This window comes from Oncorhynchus tshawytscha, linkage group LG13, assembly GCF_018296145.1.
Source record: "Oncorhynchus tshawytscha isolate Ot180627B linkage group LG13, Otsh_v2.0, whole genome shotgun sequence".
Taxonomy (NCBI): Eukaryota; Metazoa; Chordata; class Actinopteri; order Salmoniformes; family Salmonidae; genus Oncorhynchus; species Oncorhynchus tshawytscha.
In genome coordinates, this window is record NC_056441.1 from 41410416 (window position 1) to 41423143 (window position 12728).

The following is a 12728-nucleotide window of genomic DNA, read 5'->3' on the forward strand; positions in this document are numbered from 1 at the left end:
AGACTACAATGTTTATTCAGGCTAGTTTCGCTCTAAACTTTAGTTCCAAGTACCAATTCAAACTGGTTTTACTTCTAGGGCCTAGAATACTCAACATCCTACTGCAGCATCGGTATGAACAGTTAATCAATGTGTGTACTTTACTGCATTCACATTTGGAACACGTCAGAGTCACTATTGACCATTATCATACGTAGTGAGTTTCCCCATTGAGCATGTTGCTCTTTTATAGAGATAACCTTTCTATGTATTCTATGTGCAATACATAATCATACTGAATACACTTTCGAAAATATTTGCTACTACGAGACACTACATGGTGTATTTTTGCGTGTGTGTGAAAGGCTGGAACAAATAATTAGAATCAAGACGCCAACTTAACTTTTTGACTGAGCATTTCAATGTGATGTAAATGATAAGATACTGTCTGCATTCCAGACCTCTTTTCAGACAAATGTCCTCTCAGCACCCTCATGGAAGACAATAAAACCTGCTATACTTCATTCTAGTCTCCATCTGCATCACACCTTTAGCAGGAAACTGGATGTTTCCCCATTCATTTGATTAGTGTTCTTTCCCGTCTCTATAAAGTGAATAGATTCCGCGATTAGGCCTCCTATTGACAACAACAAACACTACCCTCCTGCAAGAAGATGAAGAGAAATATTTTGATTGTGCTGACTGTCCTGGTGGTCTTCATAGCAGTGGGTAAGTCATATCAGCTTCTTCTGTTCCTATGACAATATTCAAAGACAGATACACTAATAGGTTGTGATTTGATTAGTTCAGGTTTTTTGCAAATTCTGTACGAGGTGCTTTTATTTTCTAAGGCTATAAAATTGTAATATGATATGATGGTAGACATCCATGGGATGCATGTCACATATTCTGTACACAACAAAGGAGTTTGAAGAACCTGAGAGTGCTTTCTATTGTTTTAGTCTGATTACCAGTAATAATGATGCGTATTTTCCATGGGTACCGAGGCCATTCTTAAACTGTATGACAAGTTTAGTCTCCTGTGGTAGCAGTACCTTCAATAATAAGAGGATATTGACTCTATTGTAATGACTGAACCACATTTTACTGGCAAACTTGTAGATAAGAGAAGCCACTAAACACACTTCTAGTTTCAGGGCTGCATTGTGTGTACAACATCAATTTACACAGTATACAATCAACCATTCATTTTCATATATATACAGTGCCTTGTGAAAGTATTCGGCCCCCTTGAACTTTGCGACCTTTTGCCACAATTCAGGCTTCAAACATAAAGATATAAAACTGTATTTTTTTGTGAAGAATAAACAACAAGTGGGACACAATCATGAAGTGGAACGACATTTATTGGATATTTCAAACTTTTTTAACAAATCAAAAACTGAAAAATTGGGCGTGCTCCTATCTACCTACTGTATCATTGTTTGTGTCGTATTGTATTGTGTTGAACTGCACATGATTCATCCACTTCTCTGGCCTCTCCACCATGTTCCACAGCTCAGTGCTTGACCTGTAAGCAGTGCAGTGTGGGGATCTTTGGGACATGTTTCTTTCCCAAAAACATGGTGTGTGACAACTCCACTCTCAACTGCTTCACCGGAGAAGCAAGTAAGGAAACCTGTACACAAAGACTTGTGAATATGCAATGAATTAGCATTCACTGAGTGTACAAAACATTAGGGACACCTTCATAATATTGAGTTGCACCCACTTTTGCACTCAGGACAGCCTCAATTCTTCCGGGCATGGACTCTATAAGGTGTCGAAAGCTTTCCAAAGGGATGCTGGCCCATGTTGACTCTAATGCTTCCCACAATTGTGTCAAGTTGGCTGGATGTCCTTTGGGTGGTAGATCATTCTTGATACACACAGCAAACTGTTGAGCATGAAAAATACAGCAGCATTGCATTTCTTGACACACTCAAACTAGCGTGCCTGGCACCTACTATCATACCCTGTTAAAAGGCACTGAAATCTTTTGTCTTGCCCTCTAAATGGCACACATACGCAATCCATGTCTCAATTGTATCAGTGCAATTGAGTCCTCCCCTTCATCTATACTGATTGAAGTGGATTTAACAAATGACCTGAATAAGGGATCATAGCCTTCATCTGGATTCACCAGGTCAGTCTGTGTCATGGAAAGAGCATGTTTTCCTAATGTTTTGTTCTAAATCTCATTCCATCTAGAATTCAATTCCACTGGGTTTCTGACACTCCACACCCGTGGTTGTCTGGACTCAGACCTGTGTGGCAAGACCATCACTGCAACCATCTTTAGTGCTGGTGTCACGAGCAGCTCCTCATGCTGCCAGACAGACCTGTGTAACGGGGCCAGCTCCGTCCAGGTCTCTGTGACTGTGGCACTCAGCGCCGCCCTGATGGCCTGGGGTGTTTAGACTGGACAAACAATGACTTCTGTTCACAGTATTGTTTAAACCTGTTACACTTCTGTTCACACTGTTTAAACAGGTTTCAGACTACTTTGTCTCCATCCTCTATTAACTAGGTTTGGCACAGTGAGCTCAGAATTTTTCTTAAACTCCTCATCTACTTTAATAACATTTATCAACTGAATAATACTTGCAACTATGATACGCAACAACTTAAAGTGCCTTTACACTACTCTACAGAACACATATACCAATACTGTAATATTATTCTGAATAATAAAGGAATTAAGTTGTGTCACAAAACGGGGGAAAAAAGGTGCTGTTTTTCATTGTTGACACAATAATGTCCTCTACACTTTTATATTCAGACATTTTAATTGAGAATGTACTGTTTGGACAAAATTCTGAAACAATAATGGATGTTTGCATGATAATAAGTTGAACAAATACTGCTTTAGTTAGGAGGCTGCCAATCTGTCAAACATAAGAAACTGTAACTGAGTAAATGGTCAAATAAATTCAAGACAAACTTATACATCTAGGGTTAGGGTTAGGCTATGGCTCAGGTAAGGGTTGAGCCAGTGTGTGGACATCAAGCTAGTGTCAGTGTGCATCATTTGGGTGTCTATTCACATTAGCCTACGTTAGCCTGGTGGGTTTGATTTCAGATTCAGTGTGGTTCTACCACACCAAACACCTACATATGCATATTTCAATATAAGCACGTCAATATATATAAGCACCTCTCATTGATCCCAAAGGCAATATTTAAACACAGCATCTGTTTCCCCTGATGCATGTAATTTTATGTACACATCATGTAATAACAATGGTATTATTTATAGTAGCTTGTGTTTTATACCCTTCTGGCGCAGAGCATATAAACATGAATAAACCCACCTAATTGTCATGATATCACAATATTCCAGGAAATGGAATTAGTCAAATATTAAAATATATAGATAATTGTCTACCTACATAATGACACATTTCAGAAAAATAATACACCAGAACGAACACCTGATTAAGTGTCACACAACACCTTCAAAGGTCTGTTACATAAGCTTATCACTGACGCTTGAGTGCCTGACCCGATGAGCAGACAACCGACGTTTAAATATCTTCATGTACAGTAGGCTGCATTAACAAGATGAAACCACTTAATATCGCGGTCTGCCGGTCTTTGGGCTAGTACAGGTGCAATTCCTTCCACGTTGTGTAGGCTTCTTTTTTTATTTCATAACCCAAATTGCATAGATGACCTACTATAGACTAACGGAATAGTTGGGAACATGTAATTCCACCTTCCCTTCTTCGCCCCTCTCTTTTCCACGTCTCTCTCACGTACACACACAATCGGTGGAGTTGAGTCGGCTAGGTTAACATCACTCGTTGCTAGTTGAGTGTTGGCTTCCACCATCAGGAAATGGAGGAATGAGTGTGTAGCGAGCGACACAGAGGGAGGGGAAACTGACAAGACGTTTACTGCAAGTCCCACACAGAACGTGAGCGAGGTAAGGAAATCATATATTTGTTACAATTTAGACTACATTCTCACTCAACCAAATATCTTGGAAGGTTGCTATTAAGTCATAACGGTTTACAGTAGGACCTTATGTTCTGATGTTTGTTTTGTATTCGTTTATATAAACTATAGAATATGTCTTGTCATAGCAGATGGTGCGGTCAAGCTCTTGGTCGACATCGGGTTTTTGTGTATTATTGAAATGAACCTAATAGGCCTATCAAAAAATGTGTGTAATACTGCACATTGACAGTTGTTTCCCCTCCCAAAACTAAACTGCTCTGTGTCACCTTTAGGTCTCCCAGTTCCAGCGGCAACACTTGAAACAAAAAGATGAGTGACGAAAATAGACTTCAAGTTGAACTTTTTGTGAAGGTAAGCGACATCATCCAATCCATTCTGCTCTGACATGCATAATCATATCTTGGACAAGTTACTTTGTAAACAATGCGCCATTACATTACGCTATCAACATGTCACTATGTGGTAGCCTGCAGTGTCATCTATTTTACTGAAACATCATAATGGCCCAAGCATTTCTAAAAACAAGATTACCTATCGGTGAGTAAAGTCAACTATTGTCACTGGTCCTTCGAGGAATTTGTTCAAAGACTGAATGCCTAGAGAAGGCCTAATGGCTTTCATAGTTGGCAATAGCCTATATTTAATAAGATGGAATTACATTAGGCTATTTATTAACAGAAGCTATGCCTATTGCTGCACTCCATTTGGCACTTCAGTTGAATGGCCAGAAAATGTACTCATCTTATTAAATGTACGTTAAGATCATACATATGCCATATAGGCTCCTTAATCTATATTTAGTCAACTGGCCAGAGCAGCACAGGGGTGTGGTCATTCGGAGGAAATGATCCAATATAAAAAATAGTTCTTCCTGCTCTCATGGTCCTTCATGGCCTATAATGATTTCTCTGTGTGAATATGTAGATGTGTAACTTTTTGTTGTTGTTCATGTATAAAAGATGTTCTTGTGGTAGCAGCTTAAAATACTGACTTGTCCATTTCCCCACCATTCTAATTTCAAGAGACCCACAGTCCCTACTCTTTCACACATTGCATTGTATATTTGAGTAAAACCGTTTAATTCCTTCTATGAAAACATTTGAACTACACACATTATTGTCAATTCCATTCTCACTCACCTTACATGTTACATCTAAGCTATGTACATTTCAAAATGATTTTGCTTATGTAGGCAACTTTATAGTGTTGCCCATATTTATGTTTAGAATTCATCTAAAACCATGTGTTCCCTGTTTGACTTCCCCTATCGATCTTCTGTATTATATGATGAAGAATGACCATAATATAAGGACTTCTACCCCATTCTAGGCAGGCAGTGATGGCCAGAGCATTGGCAACTGTCCATTCTCCCAGCGCCTCTTCATGGTGCTGTGGCTCAAAGGAGTCACTTTCAACGTCACCACCGTGGACATGAAGAGGTCTAATACCTATCAATCTGTATTTATATTACATATACATTTATATTACATTTGCACATGTCTAAGCTACTATCTGTCTTTATACACCGTCTTGTTCCCATGTACCCATTATACACTGAACAAAAGTATAAACGCAACATGTAACATGTTGGTCCCATGTTTCATGAGCTGAAATAAAAAATCGGGGAATGGTCCATACGCACAAAAAGCTCATTTTCTTTAAAATTTGATGCACAAATTTGTTTAAATCCCTATTAATGAGCATTTCTCCTTTGCCGATATAATCCATCCACCTGACTGGTGTGGCATATCAAGAAGCTGATTGAACAACATGATCATTACACAGGTGCACCTTGTGACGGGGGGCTGAGGAGTATTTCTGACTGCAATAAAACCCTTTTGTGGGGAAAAACTCATTCTGATTGGATGGGCCTGGCTCCCCAGGGGGTGGCTGCACCGCTGCCCAGTCATGTGAAATCCATAGATTAGGGCCTAATGAATTTATTTCATTTGACTGATTTCCTTATATGAACTGTAACTCAGTAAAATCTTTGTCATTGTTGCATGTTGTGTTTTATATTTTTGTTCAGCATAGTAAGACTTAAATCTTTTTTTTTTGTCACAAACGTATTCATTTTTCACATTCACATACGCTCATATGTCTCTACCTTCTACCTCTTTCTCACTCCCTGTAATTCTGTCATTGTTGCAAATCAAATTTGATTTGTCACAAACGCCGAATACAACAGGTGTAGTAGACCTTACAGTGAAATGCTTACTTACAAGACCTTAACCGACAATGCAGTTTTAAGAAAAATACAAGAAAATAAGAAACAAAAGTAACAAATAATTAAAGAGCATTCCTGTTTGTTCCTCTGTCATTTTCTGTCTCTTGATAGGAAACCAGAGATCCTTAAGGACCTGGCCCCTGGTGCTCAGCCCCCTTTCCTGCTCTACGGGACGGAGGTGAAAACCGACACCAACAAGATAGAAGAGTTCCTGGAGGAGAACCTGTCCCCTCCAAAGTAATCACTCCTTCCATAATTTTATCCTTCTATCCATCCTCTGATCATACCATCAGTCAGTTATGTTGCTAATTTGTATCAAGCAAAGTTTCATACCCTTCCAGGTCTATGTTACATCTGCCATTGTTGTGTTGAAGAATCATTTGTATCTGTTGTTTGCCTCTGTAGAGTATGTTGATCGTTTATGTACATGCATGAAGGCTTTTGATACTTTCTAATTTTAACATTCGTATTTATGTTCCTCTCGGAAGACAATATGTTTTCCTCATGATACCTCACTGACTGACATGTTTTATGCCTCCCCAACCCCCTCCCACAGATACCCCCGCCTGGCTTCCAGGAACCCTGAGTCTAACACAGCCGGCCTAGACGTGTTCTCCAAGTTCTCAGCCTACATCAAGAATTCAAACCCCCAGCTCAATGACAGTGAGTGACAATGACAAATCAGGATGAACTGAGCCCGACCCTTCATGTACAACAACATTGTTGCATGCTAGCAAGCACTAGGGCCGGGACGATACCAGTACCACGATTGTGGCAAGGAAACAAAACAGATGTAACTTCTTTAGGAACCCTAATATTGTAAACAAACATCATTATGTTGTCACCGAGAGTCACATTGATTTGTTTCCCAAGCTATAGCATACAATATTTTATATACTGTACATCAGGTTTTTAAATGACCAAAGAGTTTGGCCTGCTTTGTGTTTTCATTTTTTCCATGGAAAAAATATTGCCATACTGGTATCATCACAAGCACCTGCAAGAAGCTCCCACAATCTGTCTCTGTTTTCCAAAACAGCAGGGAATGTCTGTGGTAATGGCATTATGCTCTGAGCTTGGCGTCTCTGAGATTGGCGTCTCTTCACAAAGCAGTCGCATGTTGTCTTGTATTTTTAGCAGCTCTTTCACGCTCTACTCAGATAAGCAATTGTCATGTGCAAAGATTCAAAAGGACATTTTAAATGACTCTAGTTCAACAATTTACAACTGTGCCTCAAATCCTTTAAACTATGTATTTTGTTTTGGTTCAAATAATGTTGTAATGATATTAGCATACAGGGCATTTGGACAGTATTCAGACCCCTTGACTTTTTCCACATTTTGTTACGTTACTGCCTTATTCTAAAAGGTATTCAATTGTTTTTTCCCCCTCATCAATCTACACACAATACCCCATAATGACAAAGCAAAAACAGGTTTTTAGGAACGTGAAAAACGTAAGTATTCCATTCACATAAGTATTCAGACTCTTTACTCAGGACTTTGTTGAAGCACCTTTGGCAGCGATATCAGCCTCAAGTCTTCTTGGGTATGACGCTACAAGCTTGGCACACCTGTATTTGGGGAGTTTCTCCCATTCTCTGCATATCCTCTCAAAACTGTGAGGTTGAATGGTAAGCGTTGCTGAACAGCTATTTTCAGGTCTCTCCAGACATGTTCGATTGGGTTCAAGTCCGGGCTCTGGCTGGGTCACTCAAGGACATGCAGAGACTTGTCCCGAAGCCACTCCTCGATTGTCTTGGCTGTAATGCTTAGGGTCATTGTCCTGTTGTAAGGTGAACCTTCGCCCCAGTCTGAGGTCCTGAGCGCTCTGGAGCAGGTTTTCATCAATGCTGCAGAAATTATTTGGTACCCTTCCCCAGATCTGTGCCTCGACATAATCTTGTCTCGGAGCTCTATGGACAATTCCTTCGACTTCATGACTTGGTTTTTGTTCTGACATGCACTGTCAACTGTGGGACCTCATAAAGACAGGTGTGTGCCTTTCCAAATCATGTCCAAAAAATTGAATTTCCCACAGGTGGACGCCAATCAAGTTGTAGAACCATCTCAAGGATGATCATTGAAAACAGGATGCACCTGAGCTCAATTTTGAGTCTCATAGGGTCTGAATACTTACGTAAATAAGGTATTTCTGTTTTTTATTTTTAATACATTTGCAAATATTTATATAAACCTGTTTTTGCTTGGTCATTATGGGGTATTGTTTTTAGATTGATGAGGAATATTTTTAATTTATAAACTGGGTTGTTCACCCATGAATGCTGATTGGCTGACAGCCGTGGTATATCAGGCCGTATACCACGGGTATGTCTGAATACTTTCCGGATGCACCATATATATAGAATAGTAATTATATTTCTATGAGTCATATTGTTTCATGGTGCAGCACATTCAATTCCTTCTTTCAGAGGCTTGTTTCAGTCTAATCACAGGGAGCTCAATGAAGGCTTTGCTTGCTTGATACTACTGAGGAGCTTTACCTTTGTTCGTACTACAGTTTATGTACGCGTTTCAGTCTTAATCCATGTGTTGTACTTTGTGTGTTCTCTGCATGGTCAGACCTAGAGAAAGGCTTGCTCAAGGCCCTGAATAAGCTAGACGAATACCTTGGCTCCCCACTTCCTGACGAGATTGACGAGAATAGCGCTGATGATGTCACTTCCTCCTCCCGTCCCTTCCTGGATGGGCAGGTCCTCACTCTGGCCGACTGCAACTTGCTTCCCAAGCTGAACATTGTCAAGGTAATCCTTTGTTTAAGCCCTGCTTGTGGCCTAGCGTGAGGTCTATAATCAAATCAGTATTAATTGAGGTTGGTGGACCACTTGTTTGCTAAATGTTCCCACATGTACAGTAATAACTTCAGTGAAAACTGCAAAGTAAGATCACAAGGACATATTCACATATTAGCATTAGTGTTCAGGCAGATCCAATGGGCTCTTTTGATCATTATTGTTTGGACTACAAACGCACAATTATATTTATTGGCTATAACGGTTACCTTTCTTGTCTTAGCGTTTTTGTATGTTACTTTTTGTTTGGTTATTCAGTGGCCACGTGTATTCAGAATCACTTTTATTCACCAAATACATTTGCATGTACAAGAATTGACTCAGTGAAATGGTGCTGCCACAATAAACAGAATATACAGACAGACAATAAGCAGAATATACAGACTAAATATATTGACGCAGAATTTACACACTGAAGCTAAAAGCCAGAAAGTACAGATTACACTATGAACACTATAAGCACCATTAGAACTATGCATGTAGAGATGTATGAATAAAAACTATTTTTACAGGATGATGTGCAATGGGGGAAATAACTCTCCCTTTCTTCTTCTCTTTTTCCCTGTCTCTCTGTCCAACCCGAAGGTGGTGTGTCTGAAGTATCGCACTTTCTCCATCCCCAAGTCTCTCTCCAACCTGTGGCGGTACCTGGATGCTGCGTACGCCCACGAGGAATTCTCCTCTACCTGCCCCAACGACACAGAGATACACATCGCCTACTCAGCCGTGGCTAAAGCACTTAAGTAGGAGGACAAGGGGATCCCATCAGTCACACACACCAGCAAATACACACATACACACACACCTGATCAGATATCCTAGACACACCCACCTACCTACGTGTGGCACTGTACATGTGGCAGCATACACCCACACCAATGCACTCACACATACAGGCACTCCCTCAGACACACGCACACCATTCCAACAGTCTTTCTTGAGAACAGGAAATCAATATCACTGTAAGATCAAGTTGAACATTTTTCATTGGCCACTTAAGAGTTTGTGAAACTCTGAGGCGTATAGTTTATGGTTCCCTTTTTGTCACGTGGCACATCCACTATTAATACTGTGTATTCAGGGGCAGTTACACACAGTTAAAGTTGTATACACGGGCAGTAGGTTACATATGGTTGCATCCTACTGAAGGTATAGTGGTCTGTTCAGTCTCTATGATTAATTCTGCACTGCATACATTGCCACATTACCCTCTATTAGTTTCCATCTCTCAGCCAAGCCATAAAAAAACGGTTCCTGTTGTGATTACACACAGACACGCATACCTAGACCAGTTTAACTGCTACCTGCAGCTGAAAGAGAGAGGTTAGTTATAGGCGTGTCTACAATTATACATTATTACCAACATATTATTACAGTGTTGATATATTGTTCAGGGCAAACAGCCGTTAACAGGGTGGATGACATGGTCAGTTTGAACCAGTCATTTTATACATGCTAAATGGTCAGAAGTTAGGCTCAGGGAACGGGAAAGCAGGTCTTGGGCCAATTGTAGTACATTGGGGCACACTATACAGAGGTGTTTCTCAGCACACATTTATCCACACAGAAAACGATTTCAACAGATCTCGGCTTCTCCGTTCTCCGGCTTGTAGCGTTGTGAAGGGTTTATCAAGCTTATGTCCCCATTGTAAGGCTCTTTTGCTAGTGAATCAAATCAAATTGTATTTGTCACATGCGCTGAATACACCAGGTCTGTAGACCTTACAGTGAAATGCTTACTTATACGCCCTTCACCAACAATGCAGTTTTAAGAAAATACCTTTAAAAAAAAGTCAAGAGAATAAAGTAACAAATAATTAAAGAGCGGCAGTAAAACAACAATTGCGAGGCTATATACAGGGGGTAATTCAAAGTGAATTATATTTTTGATACAATAAAAAAAAAAAACTGTGAGAGGCTCATACTGCAGAGCAGTTGAGTTACTCCAGACAAAGTAATATGGCTATTGTCGCTGCTTTATGTTAACTTTAGGTTTTTGAGGAAGTACTTGACTCTGTATGGCCTTGAGGCACCAAGCCAGTTCAGTCATGATTCACTGTAAATCTGAGGGAAAACTACAGGATGTAATGCAGACGTGCACACACCTCCTCGCATGACTAAACCATAAACATCACATTCATACAAATTTGAGATGTTCTTTGCATAGATAATTGAAACTGAAATCTCCAAGGGGAGAATGCTACGGGATTGTGACTTTGTACTCTTTGATATGGTTAATGACAATGGAAGATTCAATTAAACTTGAAAAAAGAAAAGAGTTTGAACCTTTAGTGAGCCAAAGGAAGGGTCCTGTGCTTTGTAGTGCACACTTTGAAATCTTCCATTTTACAGTGACTTGAAATTCAGTCCCCTGGGAAAGAACTGGAAATATTTGTTTGGGTTCTATACAATCCATATCAGCGTATCAAGTTCAGCGTTACAGCGTGATGGACATTTAAAGGCAATGTTCCGGCTTTAAAGGAGATTGTATTCACGCTATGCCGCTCAATCGGAAATGAGCTTTCTATAGTGCAATCTTCAGCGATACAGATTGAATAGAGCGCTCAGACTGACTCATAGATGGTGCAGTCTCATGGTACTGACTTAAGTGGATCAGCTTAGAACAGCCTTGTTTTAAGCTGATCCAATTTGAGTGTACAAAACCTTTGTGTACAAAACATTAGGAACACATGCTCTTTCCATGACATAGACTGACCAGGTGAATCCAGGTGAAAGCCATGATCTCTTATTGATGTCACCTGTTAAATCCACTTCAGATCAGTGTAGATGAAGGGGAGGAGACGGGTTAAAGAAGGATTGGAGACAATTGAGACATGAAGTGCTGTGACATGCACAAAATAATATGATTATTGTGGATAGTCAGGTTAATATAGTAGTTTGCTTAAAACGTTTACATGCTTTGCAAGAATACCAATTTCCCTAATGATCCTGTTTACATGGACACATCTGAAGTCAGGCTACCTGATGGGACTTTTGATAAATGCAGAAAATAGCCAATCAAAATAAACGATCTACCACAGTAACCATGTTATTTTTGAGAAGACTATTATATTCTGAGTTCGGACACATAAAGTTTGTGTGTGAAAGCTATTTATAAGATGCATACTTTCCGTTTTTAACAACTCACTTCACTCGCGTTTAAGATGGAGGCTTGCGCTACCGGTGCTGGCACATGCTCAGATCAAATACACCGCTAATAATTTGAAAGATTGCTCAGAAAACCAGTTGTTTTAATCGCCGTATGCTTACTTTGATTTTGACCTTACACCGATTAGGATAACCAGAGTAAGGGGTTTACATGACTAATGCCATACGTGGCCTTCTGCCATAATCAGTTTAATATCGAATGGTTAGAGGGTGAATGGGCAAGACAAAAGATGTAAGTGCCTTTGAACGGGTATGGTAGTAGGTGCCTGGCGGACCTGTTTGAAGTGTGTCACGGTAAGTTTCCCGTCCACTCAGCCTACTAGCTCCCCACCCACTCAGCCTACTAGTTCCCCGTCCACTCAGTCTACTAGCTCCCCGTCCACTCAGCCTACTAGTTCCCCGTCCACTCAGCCTACTAGTTCCCCGCCCACTCAGCCTACTAGTTCCCCGCCCACTCAGCCTACTAGCTCCCCGCCCACTCAGCCTACTAGCTCCCCGCCCACTCAGCCTACTAGTTCCCCGCCCACTCAACCTACTAGTTCCCCGCCCACTCAGCCTACTAGCTCCCCGCCCACTCA

The 12728-nt window shown here is 40.4% G+C and overlaps 2 protein-coding genes across 2 annotated transcripts; both read left to right on the top strand.

Moving 5' to 3' along the window:
• Positions 1-522: 522 nt before the first annotated feature.
• On the top strand, positions 523-2696 carry LOC112264970 (ly-6/neurotoxin-like protein 1). Its single transcript, XM_024441907.2, has 3 exons — positions 523-708; positions 1498-1608; positions 2191-2696. Exons 1-3 carry the CDS (start codon positions 654-656, stop codon positions 2397-2399), a joined length of 375 nt encoding a protein of 124 aa, XP_024297675.1. The 5' UTR covers positions 523-653; the 3' UTR covers positions 2400-2696.
• A 756-nt stretch (positions 2697-3452) lies between these two features.
• On the top strand, positions 3453-12022 carry LOC112264969 (chloride intracellular channel protein 1). Its single transcript, XM_024441906.2, has 7 exons — positions 3453-3907; positions 4215-4293; positions 5272-5381; positions 6281-6406; positions 6726-6832; positions 8753-8934; positions 9568-12022. The coding sequence occupies exons 2-7, from the start codon at positions 4252-4254 to the stop codon at positions 9727-9729; spliced, it is 729 nt and encodes a 242-aa protein (XP_024297674.1). The 5' UTR covers positions 3453-3907; positions 4215-4251; the 3' UTR covers positions 9730-12022.
• Positions 12023-12728: the final 706 nt, after the last annotated feature.

Excerpts from the sequence above, each read along its gene's own strand:
- LOC112264970 (XM_024441907.2), top strand. The coding sequence starts at position 654 with ATGAAGAGAAATATTTTGATTGTGCTGACTGTCCTGGTGGTCTTCATA. Across the intron at positions 709-1,497 it reads GGTGGTCTTCATAGCAGTGG|CTCAGTGCTTGACCTGTAAG; the intron begins GTAAGTCATATC and ends CATGTTCCACAG. Across the intron at positions 1,609-2,190 it reads CTGCTTCACCGGAGAAGCAA|AATTCAATTCCACTGGGTTT; the intron begins GTAAGGAAACCT and ends CATTCCATCTAG.
- LOC112264969 (XM_024441906.2), top strand. The coding sequence starts at position 4,252 with ATGAGTGACGAAAATAGACTTCAAGTTGAACTTTTTGTGAAG. Across the intron at positions 6,407-6,725 it reads GAGAACCTGTCCCCTCCAAA|ATACCCCCGCCTGGCTTCCA; the intron begins GTAATCACTCCT and ends CCCCTCCCACAG. Across the intron at positions 6,833-8,752 it reads AAACCCCCAGCTCAATGACA|ACCTAGAGAAAGGCTTGCTC; the intron begins GTGAGTGACAAT and ends CTGCATGGTCAG.